This window comes from Amyelois transitella, chromosome 22, assembly GCF_032362555.1.
Source record: "Amyelois transitella isolate CPQ chromosome 22, ilAmyTran1.1, whole genome shotgun sequence".
In the NCBI taxonomy this organism is placed as follows: Eukaryota; Metazoa; Arthropoda; class Insecta; order Lepidoptera; family Pyralidae; genus Amyelois; species Amyelois transitella.
In genome coordinates, this window is record NC_083525.1 from 4,768,756 (window position 1) to 4,789,215 (window position 20,460).

Consider the following 20,460-nt stretch of genomic DNA (forward strand, 5'->3'; position numbering starts at 1 on the left):
ATATGCTAAAGGTGTCAGAACCCACAAAATATAAAACTTTTTTGTTAGTCATTTTACTAGCAAATAGTTTGGACGCGATTTTGCTGAGCACATGTAAAACCCACAGAACATTGTTTTACAAAATGTTTCACACTATTTTTCATTTTGGTTTATGAAAAGCTGAATGCAGAGCGGCCCGAATGAATTTTATTATTTTGAATGTGACAACGGATCTGTTTTATAATCTGTTGTAATCTATTTTTTATGTTTTATTAGTGTGATATTTATTTTACACTGGTATTAGTTTATTGTTTTGAATAGGATTGTGTCTTTTTTTGATTTATTTTAAAGTAGAGCAGCCTGTTCTATGTTAGAATCTCAATTCCGTATTAAGATTTTGTCTGGAATAAATTCATTAACATTTTTGGCATAAACCATTATAGACTTCATATGTATATTGGACTTTTGTTTACTCACGTTGTTTTTTCACACAGTAAGAATACTGGTTTGCAACCAAACTTATATAATTAGCTAAGAAAAAAAAAAGTTATTGGTTAGCGGAGGCTCATAAACCTTATTGAGCCTGTAAAATACAAATCAAGCACCTGTTACATTCAGAAATCAAATTAAACACGGCATTACTTCACATTATTAATATCTCAAACAAATGTCACATCCGACTTGTTCTAATTTAAACCAAATATGACGAAGCACCTTAAATTTCACGATGAGATAGCATTTCCTTGACCAATTTTGGTAGACCCGTCGTTTTCCTTGTAATACTCGATTCGCCTAATAATTTCGCTCCTGAGGGCTCATGTTATACTGGTCGTTGGTTTCAAACTAAGACTCTCATACCCGCAAACTCTTGGTGCATTTAACGAGATAACTTCGTCAGTTCTGAAGATGGTAGCAAAAAGTCGACATTTATTACATGCAGCATAGACACGACATGAACGTTATTACTATGTCATGAGATACATTTTTGTTAAAAAGTAGGTACAAGGTGTGATTTTTTGAGTGAAATTACTGTGAAATATTAAAGAGCAGAAGGGGCAGGCAGAGGAAAGTTTTGCACTTGCTACGTTCTCTAAATTTGTCCTTCTCTCGCGATAGAAATAAATAAACTCAAGCTTAAAAGCTATTGTACCTACTTACATTTCACTTAAAATATACTATTTAATTCAATTTGCGGATTTTTCTAAAACATTCAAAAGTATTTTTTTTTTCAGATTTCGACGTGTTGCATAGTGGTCCTATTCTTTTTTCCGTTGGTTCTGGGAACCACACGGCACAAGTGTATAATAACATGAATATATTAAAAACCTCATTTATTTAGTATCATTCCACTTCTGGCTAAACCAACATACAACAAAAAACACATAAAATCGAACCGCGAACCTCTTTTCTTGCAGTATTTATCCATCATTATAATCACGTCCATATAATTAATATAATCTATAGCACCTGCGGGGTATACAAAGCCAGCAGTCTTGTAATACCTACTAACAATAAAAGTATTGTAAAAAGTGCGAGTATTTAACAATAAACAAACAATATCTTCACATTTAATACAACCTCTGACGCTAGTGTAATTCAACTCAATGTTCCGTTGAAGATATAAGAATAAACTGATTCCAAGTTCTCGGACCCCTGTCAAACTGTCCAACAGCAAAATGGGTGTTTTATATTAAACAACTTTCGTTGGTTGAAGTGGAAAAATGAAACTTGATGGCAGTATCGACTATAGTTAGGTGATATTTCCAATGAATGACTAGTTATAAATCTCTTTTGGAGAACTATATTATAATGTTTTAGTAGTTCCGTTAAGTCAGTCCGTAAGTTCCGTTAGTATTATTATGCCGTGTGGCACCCGGCGTTTTAGAATAGGATCCCTTCATCATTTTTCTATGGATGTCATTAAAGGCGATAAAGTGAATTATCTAGTTAATCAATAAAGGCATTCATCTAGTTGCAGCCCTTTATATTGATACAATATGAGTCACCTTCCCTGCAGATATATGGGAGTCGAGCAAAAACTGTACTTACCCAATCCAGGATAATGGTCAAAAACGCACCATATGCTGAGAAAGTGGATAAAGGGATTATTGCCAGACGGGAGAATTACAACATTAAAAAGGTGTTTTATAATCTTCGTCTTACGAAAGTTGACGATACCTGCACTGTCGAGATCGCCGATCAAAACAAAGATGTGGTACTGATGCTTGATGACCAAGCCAAGATCTCCTGCGGCCTGGTATATAATAAGTTTTGTTTTAATAATAATTTTATGAAAAATCCAAATAAAATCCGTAGCAGTATTTCCCCACTCCACTTTACTTTCTAACCTAAATTAAGATGCTCTCATAAAATAGCTTTTTTATATTTTATTCTGAAATTTTTAAGGAAATTTCACGTCAAGTTGGTATTGTCGTTTCGTTCGGAACAATTATTTTTTATGAAAAGGTCAAGTTCCGACAATTGTTTAACAAGGCTCTTATTTTTATTTAGAAGGTGCTTATTTTGTGCTCCATTTCTTCGGCCCATGTCACGCATTAGTATTGTGCTAGCCTTGTCCCGAATTTCATTGCTGGTCAGGATAAACCATTAAAAAAAACCAAATTATTTATTCTTCATAAAATGGCATTTTTACCATGTATATCAATTAATATTATTTTAATAGTAAATTTTTAGTTGTTTCTCTATAATCAAATAAGCAATAACTTTATTATTTAAAAAAGTAAAATATTATTAGTACCTAGTTATAAAAATTACATCCTTTTATGGGATGAACGGGATTCGCAACCGGAACTTTGTGATACCGGGACATGCGTTACTAACTAGTAATATATAAATATGCTTCGACCTTTACAGCTGAGTAACCAGGTACTCATTCAACTGTTAAGGTCGAAGTATATTTTTCACAGGAACTATTAGTTATATTTACACAATAAAATGGAACACACAATATTTTGTATATTGGATATTTGAATAATTTTAACAAATTAATTTACAGTGCATGCATCTGACATAAATGTTATTTTATGACGAAATGGATAATTTAATAGAAGCGCGTCGGTGGTTGAAAATTAATAAACGAAATAATAAATATATCTAAAAAAAACATCAGTGTAATATATTATTATATTTTCATTACCACATAAAATATCTTACGATTGCGCAAATCTTACCTTAAACCTTAAAGGTTTCTAGAGATTGCGTATAACGAAAAATCCCATTAATTTTCAGTGCACCTCTAGACCCATAGGAAACCTGTATGAAAATTTCAAGTCCTAGACCCAGCGAATTGGAGTTGTTTATTGTCTGTTAGATGGCCAGTCACTCAATAACACAAGAGGTTTAAGTACTTATAAAATATAAATTTATTTATTAGTTGATTTATTCATTTATTACATAAAATTTCATCACGGACACTTATCAATGCGCAATTGCGCAACACTGACCCTAAACCTTAAAGGTTTTGCATAACATTACATTCAGCTACCGTCTAAACCTGTTCAATTGTGAAACATATATTTTAATCTACATTTAATTTCCTGAAAGACCCGGGCATGCCCATATATTCTTGATTGAAAGTAGTCCCGTCTCTTTTTGATTCATCGGTTACCATTTTGTCTGTATTGGCTATTATTTTTGCCGCTTCTTCTGTATGCAGAACCTCTTTCCATTGCTCTGAAATATTATAATAATAAAATTTTTATAAGGAAACGACAGAATATAAATAAAGTTGTTTTTTGTTTGCGAAAATATGAAGTTCCGAGTCCATATACTTTTCATAGTATATGTTCCTAAAGTTTATAAGAACTATATTGCACGTGATTCCAAAAAAATATTGGCTGCTAGTTTAATGATAAACATTTTTACATACATAGGTACTTTTCCTTATTATTTAGAGGCTACACACCCCTAAAACTTTTAGACAACTTATGCGGAACCTACATGCGAAGTTTCAAAATTCTAGACCGGCTGGATCAGTGCAATGAACTGTCTGTCAGTCAGTAACAGTACTGAAAAATCAGAAATAAACTCTCCCTTCAGATTCAGAATAAAAACGAAAGTGAAACGCAAAAAATAATCAACTTTCGCTAAACCTAATAAAATATAATTTTGAGTAATTCGACGAGCAAACCACGGCTAAAAGCTACTACGAATTTATATTTAGAATAACTCAATAGCCGAGTTTAATTATAGTAAATTGCTTTTAATCTAAAGCGCAGTTTCCATTATGATTTTCAATAATGGATTAATTTGGGAACACGAATCCATTTTGGATCACTTCATAATAAGTGAATCTATAATAGGATTGGTACCGATTTGGGGTAGTACAGTATTGAGTATTATTGTTTGTTTGTTTGTAAATACTTTATTGCACATAAAAAGAAATGTAACAAAAATAGAACATTCATTGGATATAGAAGAATACGTACAGTGGCGGACTTATCCCATTCGGGATTTCTTCCAGTCAATAGCAGGCAGCGCACATAAAAAGCATTGAGGATGCGTAGTAGTAACAGTAGTTTGTAATGTTTCGTAGCATATATTATTTAGAAGTGGTAAAACACAAACACTTTAACAACCTACAGTCAGATTGAGAACCTCTTTTTTGACACTACAGCTAATAATATGTCTCTCCACTCACCGGCTAATTTAGCGCAGCTCTTTTCGTCTCCGCCATAATCTTTTGGTAGAATTTCCTTTGGCACATAGCTATACAGGTCCTCATAAGTACTATGAACATGGATGCGGTTAGCCACCTTTTCTTTGAGACTTGCTTTCAGAATAGACACCAGCCGGTCGATAAAGCTTGGCGCGTTTAGGATATGGATACCACTTATTTTGGTGCCAAAACCTTCCTGTAATCGAGACAGAATGTTTTATAAGTGTACTTAAAGCATTAAATAAATTTAGTAGTCACTTAAATAGCTGCTATTTAATAGTCTCAGGGCCACAGATATTCACACATATCTATGCCATGTATTTATCCTTTACTGGGTAGACAGATCCAATAGCAATTTTCTTTAATTGAATTTTACAATCCGTGTGGGAAAAAAAATGACGCACACTATTTTATTTTGTTTCGCAACCCGAACAGTATTAGAGCGACCTTCGGAAAATAATACGAGTATAGAAGTACTTACAGTGCACAACACTTCTGCTTTTTTAATAACAATCGGATTTAATTTAGTAAGGAGACCGAAATGTATGTTTTTCAAATCTATAATATATTGTTCGCTGGATGTATAATCATAGTGAAGTCTATATTCTCCAATCTGTAAAATAAATGTTAACGTAATAGGTTTAAAAATGTCATAGTTTCAGTAACCGCTCATGCATATGCATGCAGCGGTCACAGTCCATATAACCATGTGTTTTATTATTTAAAATAACATTACTTTTTACATATAAAGGTATATAAAAATATGTAAACAAAAACAGGTTTCAAAATGTCATAGTTTCGGTTATCGCTATGCAGCGGTCATGGTCACTATGTGACCACGTCTTTAGCTGTTTAAAACGTACATACTTTTACAAACAAATAACACAATTCATTCACACAGTCCATACTCAAAATGGTCAGGTCAAGGAGTACTCTTGACCGACGATAAAGATAAATAACTATCCAGAAATCGTGGCAAATGGACAAATGTGGTCTTTGCCTAACGTGATTTCTTATGTATGTTGATATGCTCAGATTAGATAGAAGAGACATTTAATTCTATGGAATCAAGTATACGAGCGAACCCAGTAACTACTCCGCCACTGACGGTCTCAATACTAATTCATCATCATACACTGGCCGGGATTCCAACTCAAGACCTTTAATTAATACAAGAAAAAAGAATAGTGTCACAGACAAGCTTACTGCCTGCATCATAGAGACCGTCAAGATATGAGACATCTGTTTGATCTTAAGACAATTTGAACCATAGTCTGCAGAGAAACATAAGTCAAGTTTTTCACTAGGTTAATTTAAAACGCTTACCATAAAACATAATCTGAAATATGTTAGTATACTGAACTCCTCTAACTTGTCAGTAACGAATTGGGTGATCATCACTCTTGATAGGTCCTTCGTGTTTATTTTAGGAAGCGGTATGTAGTTTCTGAAAATGTAATACAAAAATAAGCATGTAATTTTTATGTTTTTTTAGGTTATATAATACACTGTTGTGATTCGCGATCCTAGATTTTATCTAATATAATATGTCAGTCAACGTTTTCTTTATAAATAAATAGTGCGCATTCTCTAGCATCGGATGTCTACTTATGATCCAATATGGGTTGGGTTCGTCTGCACGGCGGGACTCCTCTTTCCTTCCTCTATCCTGAGACGGGAGTCGCTTCGTGTATAAACCTTACCCAATCCGGGTTAATGGATGCACCCCACGCTTCTCTCTAAGGAAGTGAGGATATAACTGAGACTAATGCCAGGAAGAGTACAATCTGTGTCTTACTCGAAAGAAAGACGTCACAAAGATAGGTGATTTCCGAGCTGATGCTAGTTAAGATTCGTAAGATTAATAGTAAGTAATATCTATATATATAAAAGAAAGTCATGTTAGTTACACCACTTATAACTCAAGAACGGCAGAACAGATTTGGCTGAAAAATGGTAGGGAGGTAGCTTAGAGCCAGGAGACGGACATAGGATAATTTTTATCCCGTTCGACAGCGTTCCCGTGTGACTTGACATGAAACGTCAGTCACTATAAAACGTGGTATAACAAAAAAGAATCAGACTTGGAATAACAAAACGCAAATGACAGCTATGTAATTGACGTAAATTCAAATAAATCCTACTAATATTATAAATGCGAAAGTTTGTGAGTATGTCAGTATGGATGTTTGTTACTCTTTCACGCAAAAACTACTGAACCGATTATGATGAAATTTGATATGTAGGTAGCTGAAGACCCAGAATAATATATAAGCTACTTTTTATCTCGGAGTTCCCGCGGGATTGATAGGGTTTCCATGCGGACGAAGTCGCGGGCGGCCTCTAGTTAAATATAAAAACTACTTACACACAATCCAAAAGTCTGTCAAATTCTTTAATATTTCTATGCAATGATAATTCCGGCATCAAACCTCTTGATGTAAACAGTTTCTCAATTCGATTTTTAGTGCCTTCGACTGAGCATCTTGCCAGTAAGTAAAATCTTTCTAATACACCATCCGCTGAAAAAAAACCAGATAATATTCGTAAAACTAAAGTTAGTAACGGCTATACAAGTTTGGATCTTCCTATGAAAGCAAGATTTATAAAACAAAACAATAGTGTGGAAGAAATCCTTTCTAGGAATAAGTCTTGAGCTTTATGTTTTATTAATGTTCTAAAAATGAAAAATAAACGAATAAATTGTTTAGATCTAAGACTTACAAAGACACCTGCTCGCCTCAGCCAAATGTGGCTGCTTCTCCATCCAGTCCCTCACAGATTTGACGCTCTCAGCGATCGCCCGTGTGTCAGACTGGTTGTAAAATTCTCTCGTCCTCCTCATCTCCTCTGCGGTCACTTTCACTATGGGGTGGTATGGCACGGTCTCCATTTTTGAACTGGAAATAGTTTAAGTTACATATATGATGTTTTTTTCTAATATCTTCAGTTTCTTCTAATATCTTTATTTACCTACTTTTGAATGGCTTGCGTAAGTATTAATTGTTTAAGTCGACATGCTGATATCACTTTTATCACAAGTCGTATCAAATTATTTATTGAAAGTTAGATTGGAAAAGTTTCCAACATTCATTTAGTTTTATTTTTGTACTAACGCTGATACGTATTAACACTGCTTATAACTTAAAATTAAATCGGCGTTTTATCATTTACATTAAAATATGTAGATACCCTTATAATATTTTGTATTTTTCACCTATTCGGGTATTTAATTGATGAAATATTGATTTTGATATTATTATTAAAAAATACGAGTATACCTACATTTAGCTCTTGAATTACTCAGTGATGTATGTAACTGGCGAAGAAACTAAATTTCCTCATGTGTTTCTTGAGAACTGTAGACAAGCTTTAAGAGGATATCGCGTGTTTCATATGTAAGCGGAAAATAAAAAAGATATTTAGTTTTATGCTGGCTACGGAAGTAGTAAATAGAATATAATTACATATATTTTAATTATGCGGAATAAGATAGACGGACCTACATAGCTAACATGCCATACTAAACACAGTAATTTCATAAAGGAACCACAGTAATTATGCTACATGACTTAAAAAGACCACTTATTTACTTGCTTGCAAAATCCAAGACAAGATTTTGCTCAGAAACTTTGTACTTAATGAAAAGTTTTGAACGGTTTTTTTTTGTTTTAATTCAGCATCAGATTCGAAATATTAATTAGTAACTTTTCATAACATATAGTTTCACTATGTTAGATTGTTTGTTATTTTTTTAAGTTTTAATGACAATATTATATGTTTTTGTAAATAAAACGTATTTATGTAATTGTAATTTCAGGTCAACCAATAGATGTATTTATTTTTAATTATAGAGGACATGATCATTGACCAGACATTACTATAATGCGGTAAGTCATATTATAAAGGCAGCATAATTACTATTTAATTGGTTTTGTCTGAGTGCAAAAGGTCAATAATAATTTTCTTGTTTCATAGAAATTATCAAGATGGAGTTCTACAAAAAGTTTAGAGAATTCAGTCGAGTAGTTAATGTGGCTCAAAAACTTGCGCCCATTCAAGTGCACTGGTTTAAATCCCACCACGGCCATGCAGCTGAGCTACGTACATTAGTTTCTATAGTTTGATGTTCTTACGATGAGTTAACATAGAGAAACTGTAATTCAATAATTTATCATCTTGTGTCTGTATTTAATCCGTAAGGCATAAAGACAAGATTATACATATGTATGTTCATAAAATATGACTTGCTTCGTATAGAGTCCAACACAAAATTGATAAAACCAACGGTCGTAACAAAGTACATGTTAGTTCTTTTATTTAAATAGGCATAATGTTTGCAGAATATACTCGTCAAAAGTGTATTTGCTAAGCGAATCACGTGGGATTTGTCAACTCACGCGCACGAATCTGAGATGATCCGGATAACATGTGCTTGTTAGATTATATATTTAAAAATGACTAGTTTTTTTCAGGGACTTCCCATGGTCGGAATACCGGGTTCTGCCAAACCAATTTATTTAGTTTGGATATGAAGGAAAACAAACATATTCTTGTTTCTTTTAAAATATTATTGGGAAATAATGTATTGATCGCTCCTTCTCATTCTTACATTATTACACTTATGAATAGCTTTCGCGTAGGGTTTTCCTCCCGTGGGAATTTTCAGGAAATAACATGTTACAGATGTTGTCTGTCTCTGTCCAGTAGTTTTGCGTTCATTCGTTACAAAAACGTTCGTTACATAAAATACAAATCTTTTTATATAGACTACAAGTAATTAAAATAAAAGCCATTTCTTTTTACTAGTAACGGATAACAGAAATTAATAAAAAATAAAACGTTTATAAAAACTTACATTAAAATAAAAATTATGACTTAAAAGCAGCAAATTCTTTCATTTTGATATTTTTAAAAGAGAAAACAAAACACAAAACATCAAACTACTACACAAAAAAAGTAACTTGAATCTCAAAACTGAGCCAAATAAAAAAAAAACAATTTTTTTTCAGGACTGATAATAGGTTTTCGTCGGAAACTTAAACATTACTGTAACTGTAACAATTTTCTGTATCGCTATTACTCATAAAATTTTCCTATATTTTGCTTTAACGACCTTAATCAAATATAATATAAACGTGGATTATAAATTATTATGTGTTAGCAGATGAAAATAAGTATTGGATAGGGTAACATTATATGATTTAATTGACTTTTATGTTGCCCCGGAAGCTCCCGAGAAAGGCAGGAGTAAGCGACCATATAAAATTGACTGAAACTAAAAACTGACTAAAAGTAGAGCAAAAAAAAGAAGGCATAATTCAAATAAAAATTAATAACTTTTTATCATGTATGTGAAATGAATTTAAAAAAAAAACTTACATTATTTACACAGTTTAAGAGAAACAAGCACTCTGGACCACACTTTTTGATGTAATGTCCAAGCCATGAGCACCGGACTGACCTTACGCGTCAAGTGGAAGACATACAACGTTTTGTACATGTTGTAAATAGCCTTAAACGTGTTGACATATTATTTACTGCATTAACTTAAGGCGCTGGACACAAGATGTGTACGATAAGGGGAGATCGAACAGGTATAGTTTTTTCGCGTTCATTTCATACAAAATATCCAAAAAAAGCGGTCAAATACGAATCGAATTCGCACACGAAAGGTTTCGTGACATTTACACATTTGTTACGAAATAAAAAACTATTTAGTTTTTTATTAACGTTTTTATATGTTTTTTAAAATTGATCAAAAATAGCTTAAAAATTTTAAAAGTTTCTTGTTTGGAGCCCTTAAAATTATTTTATTGTTTATTTTTATTTATTTTTTTTATTTAAACAACTAAACATTCTGTGAAAATTTTAAGCATCTACTTGTTACCGTTATTATATTGAGCATAAATATACGAAAAAGCACCACGTTTATTGTATAGGGTCTTTATATTTGAATATTTAGTATTTGTTGTTATAGCGGTAACGTAATTTCATAATTTGTAAAATTTTAAGGGTAAAAGAGTTCCGTTTTAACCTGAAAGGTATTAGGTACGAAACGTTAAAAAAGGTAAAACGTCGCCTTAAAATTATATTAAATCTACATACACAAAAACTTCTTTATCCAGGGTAAGTCCCCGTTTAACTGGATGATGGAATTGAGATTCAGATCTCATCACCTAAAATAGGTAATTAAGAGCTCTTTCTTGATTGATTTTTACAATCTGCGCAAGAAGTATTTGGCAAATACTATATTTTTTCTTTGCTTCCAGACCAGCATGAAAGCTATAAACAAGCTTATAGAAAAGTGTTAAATTCTAGTTTGAGAACTGTACGAAGTTTTTACTGTCGGGACTAAAAACTATGAGGATCTCGAAAAAACTGTAAAAAAGTCACTATCAACTATTTAATAGGAATTTAAGCGCCGTGAAAAAATTACTTCTCTCCTAAAAAACTTCTGGATAACATAAGTCATATAAAAAAATAACATTTTCACATGATTTATGCCTATGTGGCATAGTGTGCTTGCTTCTGAGTCACAAGGACTCGGGTTCGAATGCATAAGCAATGATAACAAGGTTTTTCTGATTGATACGGGTCATCAATATATATATCAGTAATAGTGATTGTTTCTGGTTCTGATATAATGATATATTTATTGACTAATTGATATGGATCTGATGTCAGCAGATTTTTCATCCTGGCATTGGTCACGGTTGCATCCTCACGTCTCAGGAGAGGACGCCTTTTGATCATGATTTATTTAATAATAATTATTAAAAACATAAAGAATGGTTTCATTATTATCCCATAAGGTAACGTAAGAAAACTTACTTTGGGGTTCACTCAATCTGTACAAATTTTATAATTATAAATTATTATTTTTGACAAAGTAACAGTCTTGTATGACACTATTTTTTGAGATACTGGTGAGAATTAAACTAAAGAGCTGATGCGGCCAAAGGATTGGAAACGTAAACTGGTATTAAAGATATTTTTACCATAAATTGTACTTATTCAAATTAAATATCTTAAACGTCCTCTACAACTTATATAAAAAAATACCGCACAATGGTGAAATATTATAATGACACTTTTTCTTTCACTTGTGCACAGTTATAAATATATAATTTATTTTCTCTTCACATACGAGTAAGAGTGTCATATACATAATATTTTATGTGAACTTGTAAGACCAGCCGTCACATTTTACAGAACATCACAGTGTACATTCTCAAGACTCACCTCTCTGGAGAAGAGCCCAGGGTTCGCCTTACGATCATGATCCTGGATTGAGTAAGTCAGATATTATGATTCAGAGACAGTGCATACGTCTTAATCCATTACGGGTAAGGCAGAGCCAATGGTCTGACGAAAATCAAAGGCCACGTCCATCTGGATAGTTTAACGCTGGAATTGAGATAGGCTGTCGCCTAAAAAACCCGCAATACATTAAAAAAGTAAATTTATCCTCAAGGAAACGTAAAACATTCATTGTTTCCTTCAAAATGTCAAATAAAGTATTTATTTTTATATTGCACAGCATAACAATGCATTACCTACTTTAAAGAATAAAAATAGTATAATATTGCCAAATCTTTACTTAACTTGAAAATTATACTTTAAATGGGTATCTACTGTGAAAATATTCAACATCATAATGCTCATATTTATCACAATTGCTTATTCGCTTAATGAAAAAAATTGTATTATCTTAATTATAGGAACTAGGTACTCTCTTTAATTTGAATTAAAATTACATATATTTGAGCATGTCTTTATGCATTACGGGGTAGGCAAATACATAAAATATGTTTGATGTTCAGATAAATATTAATATACATTGAATCATGGAGAAATCGTCAACAAATGTTTTTAATAAATAAATCGATACTAATATTATAAAGCTGAAGAGTTTGTTTGTTTGAACGCTCGAATTGAAAAATTCTTTTTGTGTTGAATCGACCATTTATAAATGATTAGGCTATATAACATCACGCTGCAGCAATTAGGAGCGAAAAAATAATGGAAAATGTGAAAAAAGAAACGGGGTAAATTATTCATCCTTGAGGGCTTCAATTATGCCCAAAATAACTATTACACGCGGACGAAGTCGCGGGCACAGCTAGTAAATAATAATAATATTTGGTCTTAACGACTAGCTCAAAAAGGTTCATAGTCTATGTCATATAAATTCGCTTAAATATTAGCGCAGAACTTAAAATAAATTTGATATTTAAATTAATTCCAAGGTGAGGTTCAAGGCAGCCTTTTAGTTGTATGTTTGAACTATAACCTAGACAGTGTAAGATTAATAACATAATTACAACCCATTATGACCAAAATATTGTTAAGTAATGGACATGTTCTGTTAATAAATGGTTCATGAAATAACTTATGAGATGAGAATGTAAGTACCTATATAACTCATAGTACTAAGTGCTCTTTGAACTTTACTGTTACTTACGTACGTACGTATGCATACCGTACGTTACGTCTTTAGGTTCCTTACAGTATTGGCAGTATCAACAGTCACCAGACTAATAGAAATGCTGGTGAGAGTTGATAAAATAAATTACCATCAATGTAAAATGAGTTATCGTAGCTTTTGTACACAGAGTAAAAAAAATATAGTGCTGGGTAGCTGGTAGGCAATCGATTGCAAAAGTACTAATTAAGAACAGGGATGTCGATTTTCAAGTCTCTAGACCCAGCGGTTTAGACTGTGCGTTGTCTGTCAGTCAGTCAATCAGTGAAGAAAGAGTCTTAGATTTAAATTTCTAACAAAAACATTGAGCAAAAGTCTATCACAATTGGGTAAGTATGAAAATCCGAATCCGTTGATACTTCTGTTCGCGACTATACTTTGATAGAATTAAATTGTTTGCTTCAACATAAGTCAGACTAAATATTTACCTTAAGATTTTCCGGTTAGCCAGTAATATGCGTTAAAGGACATCAGTTGCTTTGTTATTGCCGCCATTTCAAATTATTATTACGCACTTAGCTATATTATTAAATTACGTAGGTATTTAAGTTGTTGCATAAATAATGCATAGAATTTGTCTTACATTTTTATAGAAAATTCATTATAGGTAATATGAAAGTTGGATCACTTCTACATGGTCAAGTTGAAACTATTATTTTTAAACCATGGATTTCTTATGAAATCATATTTATATACGATATTTTGTACATATTTTATTAATTATTCAATAAAAATAAAACCAAATTACCTAGCTTTAAATTTTTTTTTTATTTAGGTTTTTATGTTGAAAGTAAAAATCAAAAGAACACTGTATCAAAGAAACAAAAGAGTTTCGCGCGAAAATTTTCATTTAACGACTTTTGTTCCTTTAGAAATCAAATTTTATTTCTCTAAAGGTGTGTATAGTAAAGAGTAGGAATCAAAAATAACCAAAATGTATGTAACAAAATTACATGAACTGGCCACTTAAATACAAATATTTAAATATTACGTATATGTAAGTGTATATTACATTAAAAAATATTTTAAAGCAATATATGTACACAGATAAAACCACATTAAATAATTTGCGACGTGTACAAAAATATTCTCCCAAGATTTACGTGTCATGCACAAAGTACCTTGATATAATGCAATGCAGAAGTCAATCTGGTAGCCTTGGGCCATTTAAACAAAAAAACTGTCATGTAACATTGTAAATTATTTTTAAATAATATGTATTTATATGCTTTCTTCTAATACGAGTGAATATTGAATTCTATAATCTCCGTGGAAAGATAAATCTGTACGCTCATTTCTCCGATATAATTCAGTCAAATTTGGTATAAAATGTCTCTCCATCTGTATATTTTCTTCGTATACCTAAAATACTTTTATACTTAAATACATTTCATTATCTTGTGAGTAACAAGGATTGCAAGTATAATAAATGAATGAAATTCCCTATTCTGCTCATAACAAATAGTGTATTCAAGATATACATAGATGATGCGCAAAAGGCTGCCAAATCACATTAAGCAATCTCTTCCAGGCAACCTAAATAAATATAAGGTTCGCGTAATTTGAAAAAGGAGCATTGTGAACAGAACCCAACGGGGAATTTACACCTTCAGCTAATTAAGATAATTCTCAAAACAAAGATTTCCTGAAACATTTCTCCTGGAATAAAAGGGTTAAATTTCGTGTATTTTGAAATTATTATTGTTGCCTCTTGAGGGAGGTTCGAAGTTATCAGCTTAGCAGATAATAGCATTATAAAGTGTTGAGGCATATTGTTCTTGAGTTTTCAACCGACTTCCCAAAAAAAGATGTAATGGTTTTAGATTATCTTAAATAACCTTTTAGAAAATTGCTTTTTATTTGATAATATATTTTATATATTTACCTGATGGCACCTTCAGTTGTAGAAGCGTTTAGTCCCGGTCACGGCCCTTGTCTCATTTGCTTCCATGCTGGTTTGGTAGCAAAGAAAAAGCATTCTAGCTGCTTCTTGGACAGATTAAAAAGGCTGTCACGGGAATGGCGTATAAACTTAGGACTTTTTTTAGGCAATGAGCTAGCAAACTGTCGTTATTTGAATCTCAGTTTCATCATGAAGCCACACTCCTTACTTATTATGTTCAGGAACATGATATGCTTAAATTATAACTTTATATCGTCTAACACGGTAACTTGAAACTATCAAGAAAGTTTGAACTGAACCACTAACAGGCTGTTAGGATACAAGTCTTCTAAGATGATTTATGTTGTACTTCGAAGCGGCATGTGTTTGAACGGAGATTTTCAATTTAACGGAGATTGAGTAAGATATGGATGAAACAGAAAAAAAAATAGTTGACGTATTAATGATAGTATTGACGTATATATTATATACATACATACATAAAATCACGCCTCTTTCCCGGAGGGGTAGGCAAAGACTATCCCTTTCCACTTGCCACGATCTCTGCATACTTCCTTCGCTTCATCCACATTCATAACTCTCTTCATTCAAGCTCGGCGGTTTCGGGTACTTTTGACCTGACCCTTAATATATATAACGTATATATTAATTAATATATATCCTTAATTTGTATTTCTTGACCATCTGTGCCCTCAGTTGCACCTTACGTCACTGTGTTTCGGAACTTTCGGAACCAAACTAAAGAAAAATAAAATAAAGCCTCATCTTAAATAAATTATTTACTCACTGCACACGGAGTAAGGTACATGGATTTGTACATCTTATTAGCTTATCTTTAACTAAGAATTGTCTATCTGTTTATATTTGAGGTATTAAAGTTACCTTACTTTATCTAAAACATCACATAAAATGAAAAATTAAACTAACCAAAACCACGTAAAAATTCGCAAACGTGGCTTTTAAAATTGATTACTGAAGCTCACGGATAGCAGAACTGGACAAAAGAAGTGTGCATAGATATAATTATATACCTCTAAGTGTATACAATATACACTGAATGATTACAATATAATTATAGGTATTAATTAACGTCAAATTAAGCCGACTTATGATACTAGTTAAGCTACAAGTTCTAACAACTAGAGTATCAATATCAATGTTTGATACTCCGGTTATTGATAAATCTTGAGCACTTGTACTGATTATCAAAACCATCTTTAGATATAATTTTTTTTTAATATATTTAAAATTGATTTCAGAAAAAAAAACTAGAGCGGTTTTCAGTCTTACCTTTAATAAAAGATGAGAGTTTTAATGCTAATTGCTGTTCTGTAAACGTTATGAAGGGATAAAAAGAAAATTTATCGTTCAACTCTGAATATAAAACCATGATTAAAATTAAACTTAGATAGGGTCTTAATTTTATTGAAATTTTGAGCCCAAACAGGCTAAAAGGGAAATATTCAGCTGGTCTTTTTAAGTGATAATTTCAAAAAATACGATTTAAAGTTATAAGCAAAAAAAAAATCTTAAACATATTTGCTCATACCATATAGTTTTCATTGTTTCATAAAAATTTAAATTATATGGGAATACCTGCCAACTTGTGTAGTATTACCGATTAATATTGTAGATATTTAGTTCATATTATATAATTAAATAATGCAAATGAAAGAGTTTGTGACCTATCATAGTCTCTATATATTGTTAATACTAAACATATCTACCGTTTTATTTTCATCTCAGATATTAAACGGGTAGGCAGGTAAAAAAACTTTATTTGCTTATCTCTTTCTTTCGCAAAGAGGGTACATCGTTAATTATTTTATAACGCGTAAAGTCTGAATGAAACATTTTAGGCTCTGGTAATAATGAAAATAAAAACATGCTACAAAATTTACAAAATTGAGCTCTACAGTTCCAAAGAGAAATTGTATAAGTCTATTGTTTTAATTTTGTGAGTTCCAACATTGATGATCGGCTCCGCCGTGTAAAACTATTGCCGTGGAAATTTCAAAAAATCAATTCTTAGTGTACCCGATCATGCAAGGAATTACATGGTGAATTTTAAATCGTTGGATTAGGAATCTTGGCTGAGCGATTGTTTTATGTCAATCAATCAAACAGAGTCTTCTTTACACAGAGTTCATCAAGGTAATACAAAGTCCAATAAACTCATCATTACCGTCATCCTGGCGTTAGTCCCAGTTGCGTCCTTCACATGGAGAAGAGCGAAGACCGAGATCTTGAAGTGGATAAGTCAGTTTTTACACGAAACAACTCCCGTCTGTCCTCCGTCACCTTAAAGTGCAATTTAAATCAGTTTGGATCATGTTTACATTTTCAGTTTTTCGCATGTCCTGTACATTACTGCTTATGTGTAATAACGAGTACTTATGCAGTTAAATTTTGTTTATTTTGTTTAATAAACTATAATAGAAATAAAATTTCTGCAGTCGTATTCTTGCCTGAAAACCAACTTTCTTAGAAATATTAATGTATAATTAAACTTTTATTACCATCACTAATTATAACCCAGAAAACACCCATTAACCAACCCTTAATATCTGTTAAACGCTCCTTGCATATTTTTACTCAGTTTCCTTGGTAATTAATGCTGATGTTTATTAGGAAATATAATTTCTTACAGCCTCCAAGGCATTCGAGGCACGTAATACAATTATACGACAATAGAGTTTAAATTACTTTGAGCTCCCTACGACACAAGATGTGTCTTCTCGAATGAATATTAAAAATTGCTAAACAGAAACAATGGATTTTGAAATTTCTTGTGAGAATCATAAAGTTGATTATGTATTGAGGTTAAAAAGTGGATCGCATAAGCTCAAGAATGTAGGCAACATAAACTTGGATTTTGAGTGTTTAAAATGATGGTATTGTGATAAGGAAAACGAGTTTGCGTTGAAAGGTCTTGTTATAACCATAGATTATTTTGAATGCGACAAACGGATTTCTTATATTTGAGTTGCAGTATAACGTTGCCAATATAGTAGAAACCATTTATTTAAACCAATTATTACTAAAAGATCATTGCTTATATTTTAATAGCTCTACATTTATTCAATTGATCACTCTTCCAATATGTAAAGGTTTTTAAAATCTCCCGATTTTACCAAGTTACAATCAGCATATCTTTACGTGATAAATATGGAACTACTTTAAGAAAGTAAGTAAATGCTTTATTGTTCACTAAAGGAGTACATTACAAATTAAAAATAGTACAGTACAAAGGCGGGCTTATCCCTTAGTGGGATCTCTTCCAGCCAACCTGACAATAAGAGGATCATAAACAAAAATTGAGGCAAGGGTGAACAACAGTTCTTTTAATAGAATTATCCTTAAGACACAACAATTATATACGTAAAATACAAATAAATAAATTTATTTATATTCTTTACTTTGGAGATTACTTTACTTTGGAGTATAATATTTCAATAACATACATATCAATTAATATACTTCATTTATGAAGTACAATAATACGTACATATTACCACGTCGATAGGTATATTTTAAGTTAAAAACAAAGTCTAAGAAATATTATGAGTTTCTCCGAAATATTCATACGTTTCGACTTACTTCTGCAACAAAATTTGGTAACATGCTGATGTTCCATTGCTTTGCATGGGTCGGCACAGTTAATTTTCTGATAGCTTCTAAACTAAGATGCAAGCAAGTTACCTACTATGAAATTAATAAGATGGGCGAAAACTTGTGATAAGACATATTCACATTATATTGCAGTTTCACATATATTTTTTTCATAATATTTAAGGTATCTTAAAGTATTTTAAAGGAATAGAAGAACCTACCTATCTTGTAGTTGTTCTTCTATTCACGTAATTTCTTGGAGGGGTAAGAATAAGTTATATATAATGCTTTCCAGATATATGCTTAATGCTTGGTGAAAAGACGTAGTCTATGTTCGTTCACCCCTTCAGTAAAGATGCAAAATTCTATAATATGGATGTGTACAGCTTTATTTTGTTTAACCAAATATTACTAAGGAGTTTCTATTCCTATGAGAAACTGTCAGCAAAACTATATTTTAAAGTTGAAGTTCCTCAAGTACAACAAAACTCTCTATTGTATTATTGTGAGAAAGACATTTATACCTATTTAAAAAAAATCTAGCCTCATAGAATCATAAACAGGTAAGACTGATTTTGTTAAAATTTGCTTAAGAAAATTTGGTACAGAGATAAATGTCAATAGTAACATAAGCTTTTCGAAATTTCAATTTAAGATAAGTCTAGGACAAATGTCCATCAATGTTTTAATTTTTAACATTCCTGATCCTGTAGATATGAATAGTCCACACATATGTCAGCCTTATTGAACACCAACGCAGCGTTAACAATAACTTGTCATTGCTTCTGATATAACAGCCTGGAGTTTGCAGAGCATGTTTTTATGAGAACGGCACTTCGTAAACACCAAGTGGTTTCGTAAAACTTAGCGGAAATTTAAGACAAGTCAGTGTTGTACTTCAAATAGCTTTTATATTTTATAATAGTTTAAGATATAAAACTGTTCTGTTATTGGGTATCTGACTGACACAGAAGTCTTTACAGGAGGCCTATGTCAAGCACTGGACATCCTACGGGTGATATGATGTGATTTCAAGAGAGCAGTTGACCTACCTACCTTACCATGATATAAGCTAGGTTAGGCTCCCCTGTTAAAAGGGTAACAGAGTTCAGACGGTATTGCAGTGGTTTCGTGTAGTTTACAGTTTCTGGATCATGAAAGGCAAGTGGTGCTGTTTGTACTAATGGCTCAAATGAAGTAAAAGTCACAATATTAGGTGACTGAAAATTAGGTGTTTAGCTCACTGACGTATTATGTCACTAACCAAGTGATAGTGTGACGCACTCGATCTCAGAGACCTAGATAAAAAAAGAAATACTAATGTCAGACACATGTTTATCGCGATTGTTTCAGTTGATCATATATTATTGAAATTTCTTGTAGTGTAAAGTGCTTATGACTTCATTGAAATGACAAAAATGCATGGAGTCAAATTCATATTTTTTGATTAAGAAAAAATCTTAATTTTCTTTTTATTGAATAATTATCGTTTTGGTTTTAAACTATTTATACAAATTTTAAAATACATATCCATATAAAATTATGGGATCCCGTTAAATCCATTGAAATATTTTAAAGAAGTACTTCTTATATTGTGAGCGAGACCACTTAACAATAGCTTGAAAACAATGTGTTTGTTTAAATTTATAAAACTATAATAAGAGTTTAAAAATCATTGTATAATATGACCTTAAATGAAACACATATTAATTTTTATCAACTCCACTGCCTCCCATACTTGTGTCAATCATTAACTTACCCATGAAACTATGAGCATTGAAATGTCAATAAAGATTGTCA

The 20,460-nt window shown here is 31.8% G+C and overlaps 1 protein-coding gene across 3 annotated transcripts; it reads right to left on the reverse strand.

Annotated features, from left to right (window-relative positions):
* Positions 1 to 3,344: 3,344 nt before the first annotated feature.
* On the reverse strand, positions 3,345 to 10,153 carry LOC106130028 (alpha-tocopherol transfer protein). Of its 3 annotated transcripts, none has more exons than XM_013328781.2 (8): positions 10,040 to 10,124; positions 7,943 to 8,027; positions 7,382 to 7,557; positions 7,026 to 7,179; positions 5,984 to 6,104; positions 5,139 to 5,270; positions 4,640 to 4,853; positions 3,345 to 3,672 (listed from the first exon to the last, which is right to left on the reverse strand). In XM_013328781.2, the coding sequence occupies exons 3-8, from the start codon at positions 7,548 to 7,550 to the stop codon at positions 3,518 to 3,520; spliced, it is 945 nt and encodes a 314-aa protein (XP_013184235.2). In that variant the 5' UTR covers positions 7,551 to 7,557; positions 7,943 to 8,027; positions 10,040 to 10,124; the 3' UTR covers positions 3,345 to 3,517. The 3 variants fall into 3 exon arrangements, with proteins under 3 accessions (XP_013184235.2, XP_013184234.2, XP_060806711.1); XM_013328780.2 differs by having other exon boundaries at positions 7,939 to 8,027; XM_060950728.1 differs by lacking the exon at positions 7,943 to 8,027 and having other exon boundaries at positions 10,040 to 10,153.
* Positions 10,154 to 20,460: the final 10,307 nt, after the last annotated feature.

Excerpts from the sequence above, each read along its gene's own strand:
- LOC106130028 (XM_060950728.1), bottom strand. The coding sequence starts at position 7,550 with ATGGAGACCGTGCCATACCACCCCATAGTGAAAGTGACCGCAGAGGAG. Across the intron at positions 7,180-7,381 it reads TGAGGCGAGCAGGTGTCTTT|CGGATGGTGTATTAGAAAGA; the intron begins GTAAGTCTTAGA and ends GTTTTTTTTCAG. Across the intron at positions 3,673-4,639 it reads GAGCTGCGCTAAATTAGCCG|AGCAATGGAAAGAGGTTCTG; the intron begins GTGAGTGGAGAG and ends ATAATATTTCAG.